The sequence below is a fragment of the Prinia subflava genome, chromosome 3 (genome assembly GCF_021018805.1).
Source record: "Prinia subflava isolate CZ2003 ecotype Zambia chromosome 3, Cam_Psub_1.2, whole genome shotgun sequence".
Classification (NCBI taxonomy): domain Eukaryota; kingdom Metazoa; phylum Chordata; class Aves; order Passeriformes; family Cisticolidae; genus Prinia; species Prinia subflava.
Genome location: NC_086249.1, coordinates 4,084,567 through 4,101,567, shown reverse-complemented (window position 1 = coordinate 4,101,567; position 17,001 = coordinate 4,084,567). Strand labels below are relative to the sequence as shown.

The 17,001-nt window shown below is 37.3% G+C and overlaps 2 protein-coding genes across 3 annotated transcripts in view; one reads left to right on the top strand and one right to left on the bottom strand.

The window, feature by feature from the left end:
• HJURP (Holliday junction recognition protein) overlaps positions 1–9,934 on the top strand; it is a 33,222-nt gene extending 23,288 nt beyond the window's left edge. Inside the window, exons 16-23 of the mRNA XM_063393827.1 lie at positions 41–80; positions 3,040–3,098; positions 3,908–4,006; positions 4,318–4,378; positions 5,321–6,927; positions 7,442–7,505; positions 7,673–7,760; positions 9,798–9,934. Of these exons, the coding sequence (XP_063249897.1) occupies positions 41–80; positions 3,040–3,098; positions 3,908–4,006; positions 4,318–4,378; positions 5,321–6,927; positions 7,442–7,505; positions 7,673–7,760; positions 9,798–9,843 (2,064 nt within the window). The 3' untranslated portion in view covers positions 9,844–9,934. The remainder of the gene's footprint in view (positions 1–40; positions 81–3,039; positions 3,099–3,907; positions 4,007–4,317; positions 4,379–5,320; positions 6,928–7,441; positions 7,506–7,672; positions 7,761–9,797) is intronic.
• A 3,557-nt stretch (positions 9,935–13,491) lies between these two features.
• LOC134548780 (T-cell receptor-associated transmembrane adapter 1) overlaps positions 13,492–17,001 on the bottom strand; it is a 48,603-nt gene continuing 45,093 nt past the window's right edge. For both annotated transcript variants that reach the window (XM_063393829.1, XM_063393828.1), the window contains exons 4-6: positions 16,282–16,343; positions 14,910–14,968; positions 13,492–13,746 (exon numbers count right to left, since the gene is read on the bottom strand). In XM_063393829.1, coding sequence (XP_063249899.1) covers positions 13,492–13,746; positions 14,910–14,968; positions 16,282–16,343 — 376 coding nt within the window. The remainder of the gene's footprint in view (positions 13,747–14,909; positions 14,969–16,281; positions 16,344–17,001) is intronic.

The following is a 17,001-nucleotide window of genomic DNA, read 5'->3' as shown; positions in this document are numbered from 1 at the left end:
AAGCTACCAGGTATTAAAATTCCTTCTGTGTGTGTTTAAGGAATCTTCTGAGAACACTGCTGTGGATACATCAGATTCAGGTGGGCTTTTTAAATACTGCTTATCTACCCTCTTTATAGGTTTTTCAGAAAATTGCAAATAAACTTTTCATCACTTTCTGATACAGTAAAATCAGTTTTTATACATGTTCTGTAGCCTTTCAGAAGGTAGAGACTAGGAATAGCAAGAGTTGGAGGTATGGGTAGTTCTAGGAAATCCATATTCATCTTCCTCTTTGAAATTTCAGTCCTGATTCCCTGCTACATTGGAAAGTCAGTGTGGAATATGTTCTTAATAAAGAAAGGAATGGAGAAATAAAAACCTTGGCCTTTTAGGTGTCAGGAGAAGTTTTACGAGTAGTTTAAACAGACACGTGTAATATTGGGGGAGAGGTAAGCAGGTTTGCAGTCAGTTGCAACAGTTTTCCAGTAGTGTTCGTAAATGTTTTGACATCAGTCTTGGGAAGTTTTTTGGGGAAGTCTTGACCTTACATTCCCCAGTAATTATTTGATTTTGATTGCGTTAATTAGTGGCAACAGTCTTTGACTGGGTTTTTTTTTTCTTTTTCAAATATTTAAAGCTGGTATTGCTCAATATTTTTGATTCCTGAGCAAATAAAACCTTCTACTGTTTTTCATAAATCAAGCTACAGCTGGGCAATAGCCAGTAGTTAATGGCTGAAAGAGCAGTTGCAGTACAGTATGATTAGCTTGGAGCTGAAGTTCATCTTGGGGCTTGGGGTATGGATAGCTTGGGGTTTGTTCATTTGCACAGCGGCCTCTAAGGCTGACAATTCCCTCTCTGTTGAGGGAAATGTTTCCTACTATCGTTTGAGGGGATAATATCAAGTAAGTGTTTGAATGAGAAAATAATTTCTGCCAGTTTAAAAAGCATGACTTTTTTTCTCAACCTGCTCAGTGAAAGATGGGGAAACTATTTCAGTGGCATCTGTAGCTTGGCTTCTCTACGTGTCCTGTGTCTTTTGCACTTGTGGGATAAATGAGTGAAGTGCTTCAGACCCAGGTAGTTTATAGCTGCATACAATAAATTATCCACTTCTCCTCCTCCTCCTATGAACAGTCTATGAAGAGACTGGAGAGGATTTGTGGAAAAGTCCGTGAGTTCCAGCTGGCTCCAAATACTGTAAGATGTAGAAATTAGATTCTTTGGGATATGGGATTGGATTTCTCACATTAAAAATGGAGTGCACCGTGGTGTTTGGGATGTGTAGTTTTTTGGCTTGTGGTTGTTTTGGTGGATTTTTGGGGGGCTTTTCTTCTTGCTACGGTTTTGGTGGTATTTTTCATATATCAGAGGTTACCAGTAGAGCGTAGGAGCTTAGGAAAAATCCATCTTTAGCTGGTTCAGCTACAGTTTTTGTTTTGGCAGGTGTTTTCCATTTTGAGTGCTCAGGCACTACTTTACACTTTTCAGTGAAGGCAGAGTTTCTTCCAGGTTTTATACACTGTTTTTGAGTTGGAAGTATGCAAAGCCTGTCTACAGCAGGTAGGAGCCAAGTGGAGCAGCTCTAACCTGGACCTGCAAGTGTTAGTCTGTCCTTAGCAGGGAAGGCAATCAGGGCTACCCTCTTTGCTTTCGTGGCAAGTGGCATGGCAGAGTAGATCTGAACCATTACTTGTATCTAGCAGGATATTATCCCAGAAAAATGACTGTGTGGAGAAAGGGATAAGTGAGTTGTAATGTGGGTAATAATAGTGTTTGGATGCATCTCCTGTGAAATAGCTTTCTGTGTTATGGGTCATATTTTTGAGAGAGAAAGGTGCAAGGTTTCTTTTTTTCCTCCCTGTTCTGCCTTTGAGGTGCAAAGGTGTTGCTGAATTTCCCTTTTGGCTTTTAGAAACACATTTAGATTCCGTGGAGGGAATATTTTATTTTTCCTTTCTGTGCCATGGCCCTCTGCTAAAAACTGAAGATCCAGTGATTTGAATGTATGATTGCCAGTACATTGAAGATGGACTAATGTTAGTTTTCTGAGGATTCACCTTTAGAAGGAATATTGCCCCTGTGTACAAATCAAGTGATTCTTTGATACAAGCTGTTTTCTAACAATCTATAATTGGCATGATGGAGTGAGCCATTGCTGGACACAGGAGTTGTTCCCTTTATCTCAAGAATTGCCCATTTTTGCAGCAGTCGAGTCTGTTCATCTTGATGAACATTTAGGAAGCAATCTGACAGGTTTGTGCCCAGTTCTACTGGAGGAAGAAGATTGTGTGGCAGAAAGAGTAACAGCGATTTCAGAATAGTCTGACGAGGCAGTGCTGAGTAGGCATCATAACCAGGATCTTTTTCACTCAGGGTTGTTCTCCTTTCCTTTTGCCTTTCCTCTGGTGAGTCCAGAGAAATTCAGAAATCATGGTTTAAATTGCAGTCATATATTTTATGCTCATGCATGACTCATTTAAGCTACTAAGCAATTGGAAGGTCTGGCTACATCTAGAAAAGAAGTATTTTGTTGCGTTTCCTTCACAAAATTACCCATAGAATAACTAAAAACTGAGTTTGAAAGATTTGGACTTGTTTTTTCATACTCCCAAGTGTGCCTTATTTCTCACTTTGTGAGTTCTAAGGTGGTCTTGACATTAGGAAGCTGCTAAGAGAAGGTGTGATAGAAAGTCCTTGCTGTCTTTGTTGGGACATTTAGGAAAATAGTGTTACTGAATAATGAATCTTACAGAGCGAGAAAAGGAGCTTTAAAAATATTTTGCTCTCTGAAATGTTTAATGTAAATCTTAAAGAAGGGATTGCAAAGAAGTTTTCTTTACCCTGCTTTGCTCCACTCAAGTCATTTATGAACCCACCAACCATGCTTTTCCATTGGAATTGAAATAGAAATGTAGTACAGCTAAACTCTTTGTAGGGTAGAAAACCATTTTCTAGAATGAAAATAGTGTAGTCAATAACTTGCACAGTGTGTGTTTAAACACATTTGTTTTGAATTCAACTATATTTTATTTCATGTTTTCCTTCAAATTGCAGGTGAAGAAAGAGAGGAGGTAGGCTCAGTAAGAAGAAAATTTAAAGACATTCAGCTTCAGGTAAAAATTTGGGCTTCCTTCTATATTGTAATGCTTTTGTGTTCAATAGAAACTATTAACTATTTAAATAGTTTACACATGCCTGATGAGTTGATACAGTCAGCAGAAGACTTGATGTGGTCTGCATCTTCATGGCTGTTTTTAGCAATGGGGCGTTCAATAAGTAGTGTCAGAAAGAGCAATGGCAAGTGAAATTAGTTTTTTAATCCTGTGTTCTGCTTGCTCAAATAGCATTGCCAGAAATGGGATTTACTTTCCTTACCTGTTTAGCATTGTGCTGCTGGCCTGTGTCTGACACCAGCTGATCCAATCTGCTTAAGAGAGTGACAGTTTACCTAATGAATTGCCTTGTCTCAAAGTTCTCCTAGATTTTATGTAGAGAGTCATTGCAGAGTAGACTTCAATTTGCGTATGACTTCTCACGGGATGTTAAGAGCATGTGTAAAGATTTGCAGCTGTAATTATCAGAGCTTTGTAACCATTTTCCTGTTTTTCCTTTATTTGGGTGGCTTGTTGCTTTGTTTGTTTTTGTCAGTGGACCTTGAAGCAGTGTGTGCTCTTGCCTGAATAAACTTGTTAATTATTCCTTTTTTTATCTAGCTTCACATCTAGTTCCTTCTTGGGATTTGTGAGGGTTTTAGGGATTGGGGAGAGGGCTTTGCATAAAATGTCTACATGAAAAATAAGTTGCTGCTGGTGCCATATCCTCATTTGAAGAATACTGGCTTGCAGTAAATCTGAATGATGAGTTTGGAGTTGTCTGTGCCAATAGTTTCTATGTGTTTTCATCATTTTATTTCCCCTCTAAGAGTGTGAATGTAGATGAGGAACAAAGCCTGGTGAAGGAAAGAGTTCAAGTGGATGTGATCGTACAAGATGATGAGAGAAGAATTCCCAAATGGATAACGGTAACATATTACTCCTATTCTGAGTTATTAGCTATATCCATGGAGAAATTGTATCTGGAAAAGGGATCAATACCTAATGTAAAAGTTGAAAGAATGATGAATAGCTTTCCTAATTAAACTAGTAATTTCTACAAGTTGTTACTGAAGTCTTGGACTCAGTGTTTTCCATTTTGCCCAGCCCCTAAAGGCCCTAACTGTACAAGGCCCAGAACAGCAAGAGGAGAGGGAGTCACAAGTAAGGTTTGGATGTTACCTTTAACATGCAAAAAATTCCCAGCATTAGATTGGTTTTTTCTTTATTTGTTTTTCAGATAACAACTCCAAAGTCCTCCAAAGATCATCGTTTAACTTCTCCAGTGCAAGAAGAGTTTGGTACAATTAAGTCTTTTGTGTGTTGGTCAGAGATATTAGTTGCAAAATGTGATTTTATTAAAATTCATTAGAAAAAAGAATCTCATTTCTTGTAAACACAAAGGCATTATTCATCCAGCCAAAAAGTTCAATAGGCTGGATTTCACAGGGAGGTTAGAGATGATTTTGCTTACAGCAAAATGTATTTGAAAAACAGAAAATGAGTAACTTGTGTACGTAAAAACAGTTTTTCTTACATAACCTAAGAAACAAATATACATAGTTAAACAATTCAGCAGCATTAAGCTCCCTGAAAGCAATATTTCTTAGTTCTGCTTACTATAAATTCAAGGAATGTTATACAGTGGCTTTGGGTCTGCTGTTGACTTGTAGTCAACATGCTACTTGCTAGTAAACTTTCTTCAGAAGCTTTCCAGACTTAGTGCAAGCCTAAGAGTTTTGGTGTATAATATTTTAGGCTTAACAATTACAAAAGTCATTATTTTCATCATGATTTTTGAAAGCAAAATCTGCAGTTGTACTAGCCAAGTACAAAGCTTTCAAGGAACACGGATTAAATGTAGCAGAGCCTTCTGGATAAGGCTGTTACTTTTGACCAGGAGTCATGATGGGCTACAAAGTCTTCCTCTGCTATGAAAATCTGTATATTATGCTGCTTTGAATAGTGGGGTTTTTTCCAATACATTTATTTTTTTTCCTCTATAAGATGTGAATTCCATACAGTTAGGAAGTCTATTAATTTTTTTCCTAATTGATTGCAAGTTCATCATCCATTTAGCCTGATACTAAAGCCTAATGAAATATACTATTACTGTAAGGCTATCTGGATCATATGCAGTTGTTTTTACATTATAGAGTATATTACTGGAAGTGCCTTAATAGCTTTGGATTTTTTTCTGACTTCTGTTTTTTGACTCGTGGTTTTTGGTTTTTTATGAATAGGCAGTCAAGCTGCTGTTTGCAGAAAGAAGCTGGAGTTGTCAAATGAACATTCTTCATCCAAATACCAACAGTTACAACATTCTGGTGTTCCCATTTCATCAAATAGAATAGCCTCACTCAGGCAGCGACCTTATCCAGGACTGAGCACGACTTCATATGATAGTATCCATGGAGAATACCAGCCTGCACATGAGGGATGCTCCTGGAGCAATACAACCCTTGCAGACTTGTATCCAGCAATGTTAGAGACATTTACACAGCACATGGCAAAGCACTTTCAGAGAAAATGGCTCAAATACATGTTTGGACACTTAAGGTCCAAGAGACGGCGTTCTAGAAGACCAAAGCTCAATGTCACTGTAGACAAAATGGGAGGGTCCAGAGCCTGTAAACTAGAGAAAGCACTTCACAGCATACATAGCTCTAGAAGTGAAGACAACCAGAATACAACTTCTGTAAATGAGAGCAGAGAATTCTGTGGTGACAATTGCCTCATTAGTAATTCTTCTGGTCTGGTGCCTTATGCTTACACTGATAGAAATGAAGGCAAAATGGGCTACTCTAACTCAGATTTAGAACAACATTTGGTATCTGGAAAGGGCCAAGAAGTCTGCAAATACACTGCTTTTCCTGATGTTATGGATAGAATGGGAGAGACATTTATAGTTGAAGATGAATTACAGACTACTGCCTCACCAAAGAATTCAGAATACACAGAAAGTGAAAATCTGGCCTACAGACGTTTCTCAGAACCCAGTTTAATAACATCTACTGGCAGTTCAGATTCAAGAGCGTTTCATCTTGGAAAAGAGAAGAAGACTCAGAAAACTGATTTTTGTGTTGGTACCTCAGAATTGTGTTCAAGTGCTTGCAGTTCCCATGGCAATAGTAACAATTCTTTACCTATCACAAATTGTTCTCCTGCAAGATCATCAAATACTGTGTTTAGAAATCTTGAAAAAAGAATTCCTGAGAGACAAACTTTTTTCCAGCACAAAGACTCATTTTCCTCCTGTTTTATGAAGCAGAGTCCTTCAAAGAAGCCCGATAAATACGAAGATGCATTTGAGGAGCTCTACTACAAAGTGTGTTCTGAAGAATTCCAAAAGTCTTTGACATTGACAAGACCTCTTTTAAACACACAGAACCTTGAAGAGAAAGGAAGATTAGTGAAGAGTAATCTAAGTGATTTTGGGAGGTCCATTAAACAGAGTGATGCAAGATTTGACAGGGTCTATGACAAATTGTCTGTTCAAGGGAACAGGAGGGAGTCTGTTCCAAATTTTCCTTGGTTTCAGACAGTTTCAAATTTCAGGAAATATGAAGAAATACAGATCCCAGAAACTGTAAATGCTCTTGTTAATTCTCCTGTCCGAAGTTACTCTGCAATTTTCAGAGTTAAGAGAGCAGGAAATTGTGAGAACAATCTTCCTTGTTCACCAGTAAAGCGACTGAAAGTTACACCAGGACCTTGTTTTTCTTCAAGGAAATGTCAGGAGATTTCCCACAGTAAAAAGGGTAATCCTCAGACAGCTGGCATGGATTTTTTGAGCACCTACAACTGTAGCAACCTCAGGTTTTTTGCAGACCACAACTGTCATTGTCAGGTATTTAAGAACCTTGGGGAAAAAAATTGTGCACCTTTAGATATTTGGAGAAGGGCTTAAGAGTGGATTAGAGCTACAAGCTGTTGGATAGCATAGTGATAGTGTTAGTGATAGCATATTTGTGGTACTTTTTGGTCAGCAGGGGTGTGTGACAGCTCTGGGAGCTTGGGGATATCGGGTCTTCTGGATCATGTGAGGACGCTCTCTATACCTAATAAATTTGAAATGGTTCTAAATTAAAGATTTGATTCCATTTTAGTAGACAATGTCACTGGTTAAAAGGGTCTCAAGTAGTGACTCAGTTATGGTGTTGTCCTTCTGAAATGATGACATGATTTTATGGATGGACAAGGTGAAGCAAACCTTTTCATCTTTATAGGGTTTCACAGGAATCCTTGAACTTGTTGATTTAAATCAGACACTTATTTCCAAATTCACAGTTTTCTCTTCGGAGGCAAACTGTGAAATAGTATATTTTTTTCATTAATGTTACAGGTTGCTGCTTTATTTTCAGGGCTCTGGATCTCATGGTTCTTCAGATAAAAGTTTTCATGGTATTGCTGGCACTTCCCTGCAAGGTTAGTTTTGGACACTGTATTAATTTGCACAAGAGTATTTTCTTAAGGAAATTTGCCCATTGAAGTATTTCCAATGTTTAAATAGGCTGATCTTTAAACAGCATTCTGTAATGTTTGTGCTACTCAACATTGTTCTTGCCTTTTTCATCCCCTGTTCTCCTCACCAGAATCTAGGACTGCTGGTTCGTGCTCTGATTGGCCTGGGACAATGGGGAATTGCAGCTGTCTCAGCAATGTGAGGAAGCATCAGCCAAGGTAATAATACTAGCTTCTTTAAAAAGAGATTTCAAAATGAATTCTTACTCCTCTATGCCTGCATTAAAGATATGGAGGTGACATGCATACTTGTAAAATGAAGATGAGTGTGGGAGAGCCCAAGCTCATCACACCTGCAGAGCTGAACACTGAGAGGCAAGTGTCTGTGGGCAAAACTAGCCAGACTCCAGCAATGGGAGCTGCTGAGCACAAGGCAGTAAGAAGACCTGACTGAATACCTACTGTAGTCCCTATCGGGTGTTCATTGTAGAGGCATTTGTTATTTTAGATATGCTATGAAATTGTTTTGATTGTGGCTGTGTGAGCTGACAAGTCCTCTCAGAGGAGTGCAGCATATTGTCCTTTTAAAGGACTTGCAAAAGTTTGCCTCTGCAGTTGGACATCGTTACCTGCATTTTGGCTCTGTAGACAAGCAGTGGCTCTGCTTGGAATGTATCTGAGATCCTCTCTTCCTGCTATTGTCACTACTGGCAGTGTTTCGATCTCTGGAAGCAGGACACTCTTTCCAGGCCCTGAATACTGGCCTAATAAGTCTGTTTTTCTTAGAAAATATGTAACTTTTAAAGGATTGGAAAGCTTCAGATCTCTTGGATTTTTACTTACTAAATTTAATATTCTAAGGATTTAAAAATCATTAAAAGCTCTCTAAAAAATTCCTAATTTTATTTATCGAAACATTTTTGATGTGCTTTTTTGCCATAAGTGTAACTTGTCACCACAAGTTATGCTGGCTTTCCAAACAGTCAAGAAATGCTGTGATTATGCTTGAGATGATCATACAGCTGATACCAACATTTTCTGACAATGTTTGAATTAGAAGTTCAAAGGGAGGCAGAAAGCACTTTTAAACTACCTCTGTGGAGAATTTAACAAGAAGCTTGAAGATGTGAAAAACAGTTCGAGTTTAAGCAAAGATGGAATTGAAATTTAGAGGCATGTATTACAAATGCGTATAATATTGATAAAGACTATATTTGGATTATTTTTGATCTAATGGAAGATTGGAGGCAAGCTGATGAGTATGCAAGGACATTTCTGTGATGTTGAGTATGCCCACTTAGCTGAGCAAAATACTCCTCAGTTCGTGGATTGCCTTTTGTTTTTCTCACTACGTTATCCTGTCTCCCCATACAAAATAGCCATTCCTGTAATATTTGTATTGTTCTGAAGGAAAAGGTTTTTCTTTCTTTAATGCCTATAAGTGGAGAAATCAAGATTTCAGAGTTTTCTTCCAAGTCATCTGGAATAAAATCTATTTCGTTATTCTTTAATTACACAAGGACATGTTTGCTGATTTGTAGCCAAAATGGACTCTCAGCTGGAAAGCTTCCCCGAGGCCTGTGGTGTGATATTTTTAGCTTTGTATGGTTCCCAGCAGTGAAGCTTTTTAATGGCTTCAGATCCCTCAGAAGTTCAGTGGTAAAACCATGTGGCAAAATGCTGTATGTTATAATAAATGGTTGTGAAAAGAAAAGGAATATTGTTTTTCTGTCTGGAACCAGATTGCCTTTATCTAGAAGATGATTATGAGAGAGATTTCTGAAAAGGAAATGTTCTTAACTAATGCACTTTTCTTCAGCTCTTGTGTGCATGCTGTCCTACAGCTTTAGTGCTCTACTTAATTGTCAGATGTAAACCAAAATAGTTCAAGATATGAGAGAAAATTTAAGCAATTTCTTAAGTAATATGCAAGGTTCTCACTTGTGTCTTTAACTTTTAACTAGTTGTGAATATATTCCAATATTGCATCTCAAAGTTTAATAGATATACATAACCTAGATTAATGTAGTAGCACTACTGAAGCATTAAAATGACACAGCATGAAAAGCTTCCTCTCCATCTGAAAGCACAGAGGAAATCAGACAATCCTGCTGCTGCTCACAGTCAACATGGTCAGATACCTTGCTTTGATAATTTGTTTCAATTTCATCCTGTTCATTGGAGTTTCAGCAAATACAGTGGTTTTGTGTAATTTACTTCATAATCTAAACAGAGGTTTTGGGGTTTTTTCTTTAGGGTATACAGAAAACTAAGCTACACTGATGGGAGAGACCAATTATAGGAATCCCTTGGATGATTCACTGGTTAAAGCTCACCAAGAAGCATTCATGGACTGCTACACATAAAACAGTTTTATTTCGGTTGGGTTTTATTCCATGTTGTTTCTTCAAGAATCAAGCATTTATAATTATATGTAAGCATATAGTTCTGGCTTTCTTGTAACATAAATCTTTGGGAAAGGGTTTGTCCCTTTTGACAGGGCACTTCTTACTCAATTTATGGGTAAGTTGGAATTTTATGTTTGACAGTATTTGTAATAACAGAATGTGATCTGCATTCTTTTTGTTTGCTAATAAGCGTTGGTTCTTACTGTATTAATAATAACAAACAAGTTCATTTACCTAAACTGCTGCCTATTCATGCTTTTAGGATGTATCAATACAGACCCAAAATCACTGCTATATGCTATGACTTAAATCTGCTATGCAATGTTACTGTTAAATTTTCCAAAGTTGATTGTTCAATAAAATTTTATATGTTTTAGTAGATTTGATAATTGTATTCTGTGTTTTGACAAAGTTCTACTTGGCACAGTATATGTTCTAAATAAAAAAACTTCTGAACAAATATCTGCCTTCAACATTTTTTATTTCACCTATGTGAATTCTCAGGAGGAGTTTTTATTACCTGCATGAGCAAATCCATGAGAATGAGCATGAGGGTCCCACAGGTTTTCACTGCTGTGGCCTTTATTGACAAGAGGATTGTCTTAGTGATAAGTGTCAGATCAGGTACTTGCTGTTTTGTCAGCACTACCCCTTGTTAGATTTCTGAGCTTCAGACAAAGAAGAAATTGGTTCCCTTTGGCTTTGCTTTATTTCCAGACACACAGGAGGGTTTTATTTTAGTTCTTAAAACAAAAATCTTGTTATCCCAAGTATTGTTCTTAAATAGGACTAGAAGTCAGGTATAGTGAGGTTTTCTCTGCAATAAGAACTTCTGCACACACATTCCATCCTTTGTAGTTTGGATATTATGTTTCTTTGCATGACAGCAACAAAATATAGTCTTCTAGAAATGCTCTTAGGGCTCTTTTTTCTTCTTTTCCCAGAAATGGATGCGCTGTAGGGAATATGTTTTACAGAATATTTTCCTGTTTGATTTGTTGAGGTAATCATTTTGCAGTATTTCTTGATACACCAGTACTGGGAGATTGCATAATTCATTGTTTTCTGTTCTAAAGTAACTTGGAAGTCAACTGAAATTGGGTTTTGGACCTGTTCTGAATCTAGATATGACTTCTACACAGCAACTTTAATGCAGCTCACACAGGTAAGGAAGGTAGGTTTGTTTATTGAACATAGCAAAATCGCCTCCGTGAAGATTACTTTGAAATAAAGAGCTGATTTTGGAAAATCTTTAAGTGTTGGAAGATAAGATCATGCCAATGGCATGTTTTGGGTGCTAGCAGTAGCAAAACAGGGAGAAAGAGTTCCTATTTTTAGAGTTGATCTTCCTCCACTATGTGAGTCAGCAGACCCATAAAAGTATGATGTAAGCAAAAGTCTATTGTTTTCCCTAAGGATATTGTTTAGCCAGGTACATCTGCCATGATTATCAAATGCTATAATTACAGCTGGAATACATCTGTCTCAACTTACAAAGATGTCAATGGTGCTACCTGATCTCTTTTGAGTTCCATTCTGCCCTTCCAAACAGTTTTGCTTTTTCCATCATATTTCGTCTTATTTATTGATTCTTTACTGTTCCTTTGAAATAGTACTTGAATGCTAGGCTTGTTGTTAATAAAACAAGCTTTACACTGCTTCTCTTTGCTGTAAATTTTTCATTAAGGAACAGTGGAAATACAGATGAGGTTACTGAGACAGTCTAAACCTAGAACCTAGCACTTTGTCCTATGTTGTAATTAGTTGAAACTTGCTTTATACATAAAGAATTTACTTAGTATATGATTGTTTATGTAGGTTTTTCTCTAATGTCATGAAGATGGAACAATATTGAACATGTTTTTTCATGTCAGGATTCAGTAGTCACTTGAAAACTGCCCCAAAACTCCTTAAAAAAATTAAGTTGTTCAATTGCTTATTTAAGCAGATGGAGGGTAAAGAGCTAAAAGAATAAAGCTAAATTTGAATGTGGCAGCATTACAAATGCCTTGGAAATAGTTGAGAGGCTGTTAAGGATCATCCTGTCTGAGAGCCACAATCAATAATTTATTGGAGGCAGTGATTAAATGTGGAAAGGAAGTGTGTGTGTGTATATATGGAGAATATTTACAAAAATGCCCTACTCTTTGAACAAACTGTTGCAAGGGAAAGCAGCTGACGAAAATTAGCATGAACACACAGCTGGACTAAACAATAAAGACAGAATAGAAAGGAAAGTAAATGTACGTAAATTCCATGAAGTGAACTTACTGTTATATGTACACTCAATGAGAGGAATGGGTACCTCATTTCCATTAAATTAGTTATCAGATGGAAATGACAGATTGAATTTAACCATTGATTCTTTTAATTTTTTTTCATAAATCGGTCTCATTCCTTGATATGTCCATCCATATCTGCTGTTAGAAGGTGATTTATTTACCAGAGGTTCTTCGACATGCTTTTTTGGCTCTCTGTACTATGGGCCTTTTGTTTCCAGGTCTATCTCTTTCAGGACTTGACACAGTTTTAGGGCTCTGTGTGCTTCAGTTTTAAGCTCCTTGGCACTGCTCTGTGTGGATTTTAAAGGCTCCAATATCCTGATTTTTTGAGAAAGCAGAAGCGTCTGACACCTAGAGGCAGACATATTACATGAACTTGCTTTATTATTTCCTGCTGCAACTACTTAATGACTCCCAGAATATAAAAATAGATACCCACTCTATAAAACTTTCCATTTAGTCTTCAAATGAATGTGCACACGGTAAGTGAAGGGTTTGGGGAAATAAAAAGCCCAACAGGAATGTAAACATAACATAGAGTATTAGAAGGAAGAAATCTTCCCTAGATTTATTGTTGCAGATGGTTTGATAATATCTCTGTGGACCCTTGAATACAGCTGTGTATAATATTACACTAGTAGAGGAGTTGAGATTTGAGATATATTCTAATATTGTTAGAGGAAACTAAAGATATATAAAGATACTGCTAAGTCTCATGAGATGTACAATTACTCCTTTACATCAGCAGTTAAATTACTCTCCAGTCATTGCCACAGACCAGTCACAGTCAGAAAGTTCACAGTGTGGAACAGCAGACCAGTTCTTAATGGGTAAAACTAATCACCAAGTGTGTGAGTACAGAACAATCTCATTTCAGAAGTATTGAAGTTATTATAGAGTAGTTGTACTCTGCTAGAGCTCTGTAGACAATGAAGGGGTCTTTTAGGACTGCTTGAAAGCTGATGATTGTTTAAAACAAGATCGATTCTTACTGGAATCACTACCATGTGAATGCTGAGCTGCCAGCTTCTGCAGCTCTTTCGAAGTGTCTTCAGAAGGGCAGATCCATCTGAGTGGCAGTCTGGACCTATGTGTTGCTTAGTCTATAAGAATGCTTGGCAGACAGTTTGGAACACTTACCCATTCATACCACTGCTTAGTATGTCAGCTTTGTAGAATATTTTCTCTAATCGTTCATTGTTCCTCCAGAATGAAAAAGCCAATGTCACTTTATGGTTACATATTTGGTTCATTACATATTCAGTTCTCCCCTTTTGCTTTATGAATCAAGCCCATTAATCTGATGGGATCATCATGAATGGCTTCTACTTTTGCCGTGTTTTCGGCAGCCAGCTGCTCACTGTTGAGGTAAATGCTAACTTTGGAAGCCACCACGGGGTTAGATCTTTCTTCATCCTCCTCTAATGAAGGATCTTTCTTTCTCCTTGGTTTTCTGCATTTTCCCTTGACACTGTGATTAAGTGAGGCATAACACATCTGGTTGGCAGGCTCCACCTAAAAGAAAATTCACTTTATCTTCACTAGTTATCTTTGCTTTACATTTATACCTAAGACTTGAAGTATGTCTACACTCTAACCATAATTCTGCCTGAAATTTGCCTAACCTAGCTGTAAAACAGCTCATTAAAAGTAAAAATTATTAAACTGTGGGAGAATGGAAAACAGATCAATATAATAATATAAAATATAATAAGCTAATGATAAATGACTCAGAGTGGCAATATGGAAAAATTCATCAAGGTATCATTGGAAAGATTCTCTGGGAAGGAGGGAAGCTTATGTAATAAGTCCGGGTTCTTCGGGATGCAAGACATTATTTGATCTGGTTTTCTTCTCACTTTTTTTATTTTTTGGTTAGAATCCAGTTATTAACAACATTATTAACAGGCTTTGTCTATGTGGAAAACCAAAAATGGATGATTCTTGTCAGTATCTACTATCCCATTTCCAGTGCAAAATGTATTTTTGTGTCTTTTCCCTGGTTTTTTGTGCTTTTCAAGCCAGACCGTCAATGACAATTGATATTGGAATGTCTAAATTAAAAAAGTTGTTATTTACCTGCTGGAAATATTCTGTGAAAGAGTCTGAAAATCAGTCCTTATGAAATACATAGCAATCAATTCAGGAAATTGATGCTAGGAATGCTTCAATTACAGGCAAATTTCGTTTGAAGCTTGCATGCTTTTAGGCATACAGGTATCTCAACAAAGCACAAATCAATAGAAAACAATCTTTCCCTGGTTAAGGCAGATAGATTTTGCACTGGACGGGAGACAGCCAGTCATGAGTATCATGTGATGCAGCTTCTGTTTCCACTTGTTTGATAACTAAACCAAGTAAAATTAATTCTTTGCATAAGCCATTGGCATGGATGCAAATTTAGTTCCACATGATCTGCCTGCCTATAGCTGAGCTTTATTATGCTGTATTGCATGGAACCGAACTGTATAATTATGCTTCCTTATTAATGACTAAGACTGAATGGAAGGTCAAGTTTGTACTGAAATACCTTGATGAACTGAGACACTAATGCATGGTAATTTTTGTGAGAGTGTGAATATTTTTTTTAATATATCGTTATAGGATAAATAAAGGAACTCTGAGATAGACCATGTTATTACCCTAATTCAGAAATCCAGAACTAAAATTAAAGATACCTGTAGCTGGTTAACTGGTCTTTGAGGTTGGGACTTCATCTGCTCGTAACAACATTCTTCTGTAATTCATCAAAGTAGAAAAATCTTTTTATTAAGATATGCTACTGAGTCTTAAAAGATCAGACCAACAGATTCTCCCTGTTAGAGAGTGCACCCCTCCCCCCCCCCCCCAGTTTGCTTTGGTAGGATGTTTGTGTTTGTTTTGAAATCACACACAGATCTCTCAAATTATAGAGAGGTAAATAGCTAAGAAATTCAAACACATACTGTGAAAATTAAAAACCTTTTGTGTTCACATGAAGGAGAGGTTTGTCATTATTCACTGTACAGGAGTCATTTTAGAGTGGTGGGAGGACTTCTTGCAGTTAAGAGGTAGCCACATACTGATGTATTTTTCAGCACAGGCAGCCTTTTCTTTGGCTGAGAAAGACATTGTGAGTTGCAGCAGCTGGTGATTAAATTCTATTCCTGAGTCTACTTGAATTTTGTGTAAATTTGGTTCTAGTTATTTTCTCATGTTATATCTCACTTTAGCCACCAGTAAAACAGATTACTTCCTTACAGTTTTCAGACTTTACAATGCCACTGCATTTGAGTGTTGACTTGATTAAATTCATGCAAACTGTGTATGAAGAAGTTGGGATTGTTTGGACTTTTTTTCCCTGCAGTTCAAGTGCTTTAGTTTTGCTTAGCCTCAGTTAAGGCTCACAGAAAAAGTTGCATTCTCGTTGCTTAAATACTGCTTTAACTATAAAAGGGCTTCAATAGACAAACCCTCGGCACATCTGGCTCTCGCTGCAGTTACCTGATTACAAAGTTACAGCCTTTAACGTGGTGTCTCTCTGCCAAGGGTTGCTAACTTGGGCACAGTAAAGCAAAGCCAGGCTGTCTGCCCACCATTCAGCTGCTGGGCTTCAGCACATTTGTCACTGGTGCTGGTGACATGTGGATAGCCAGGTAGAGAGCTGGTGTGTGTTTGTTTCTGCCTGCTTCTGTGGGAGCACTGACCTTGGACCGTGAGTAATGTGTGTTTTAGATTGCTTTGATAGGCATGGATCAAGCTGTTGTTTCAGTTAGTGCAGCTTTACATTTAGACAAGTTCTTTGTTTTGAGATACGTGGCTGAACAGGACCATATGGACTGTAAAAAATCAAATTTGGTGTGAGATCTGTTCTTAGAAGTAGTAGTGCAGTATGAAGGTTTGCACTTCCATCCCAAGTATATTTTAATAATTTCAATTATATCAAGAGTTGAGAAGATGTAGATTCTCAAGTTTGCCATTAGAGAAATGCAAAATATGACAGTTTGTAATTTTTAAATCATACATGCTTATAGCCACTGAATAGACACATCTTCCTAAAATGAAGCTTACCTAAAGTATCTTGATTGAGATTGCCATAAACTGGATAATCTTCTGAGTGATAGCCATCATAGCTACAAGGGGAATGAAAAAATACTTTTAATTCCCAAAATATGCTTTATTTAGCACCTCAATACTCTATTTCTGTAAATATTTTATGCACATATGCAGATGGTGTGTGTATATCTATATATAGCAGATTGTTTATGATCTTATAAACAAGATCAAAAATATCAGAGGGGCAGAAATGGCAGTGTGGATATTCTCAGGAGAGACTGGTTACCTAGCCCAGAACTGAACTCTCCTTTCCTGTAACATCATTAAGCAGAAAGCTAATCTCAAGACTAGTAAGCTACAGTTTGAGGTAGGCTAAGAAATATTAATGTTTAGTGAAAGGAACCCAGTTCATGTCCTCTGAGACCACTCTCCAATACAAACTAAAGCACCATGTGTGTCTTTTGGGGTGATGTTCTTAAAAGGAACAATCTTGATTCAACTAAAATACTTCTGTCAACAGAAACAGAGAAGACTGAAGCTAAGTTCATTTGCATTTTTAATTGTATGTTGCATTTTATTACCTGGCATTACATTAAAATGTTTCTAAGTGGGTTTGTAAAATGGGAATTTTTATTGGGAAGTGCTGTGTAACCTTTCTATGCGCCCCTATACAGCATCTCATCAAGGGGGTGAAGTCATGGTCTAACACCACAGTTAGTGGCATTTTCCATCTGA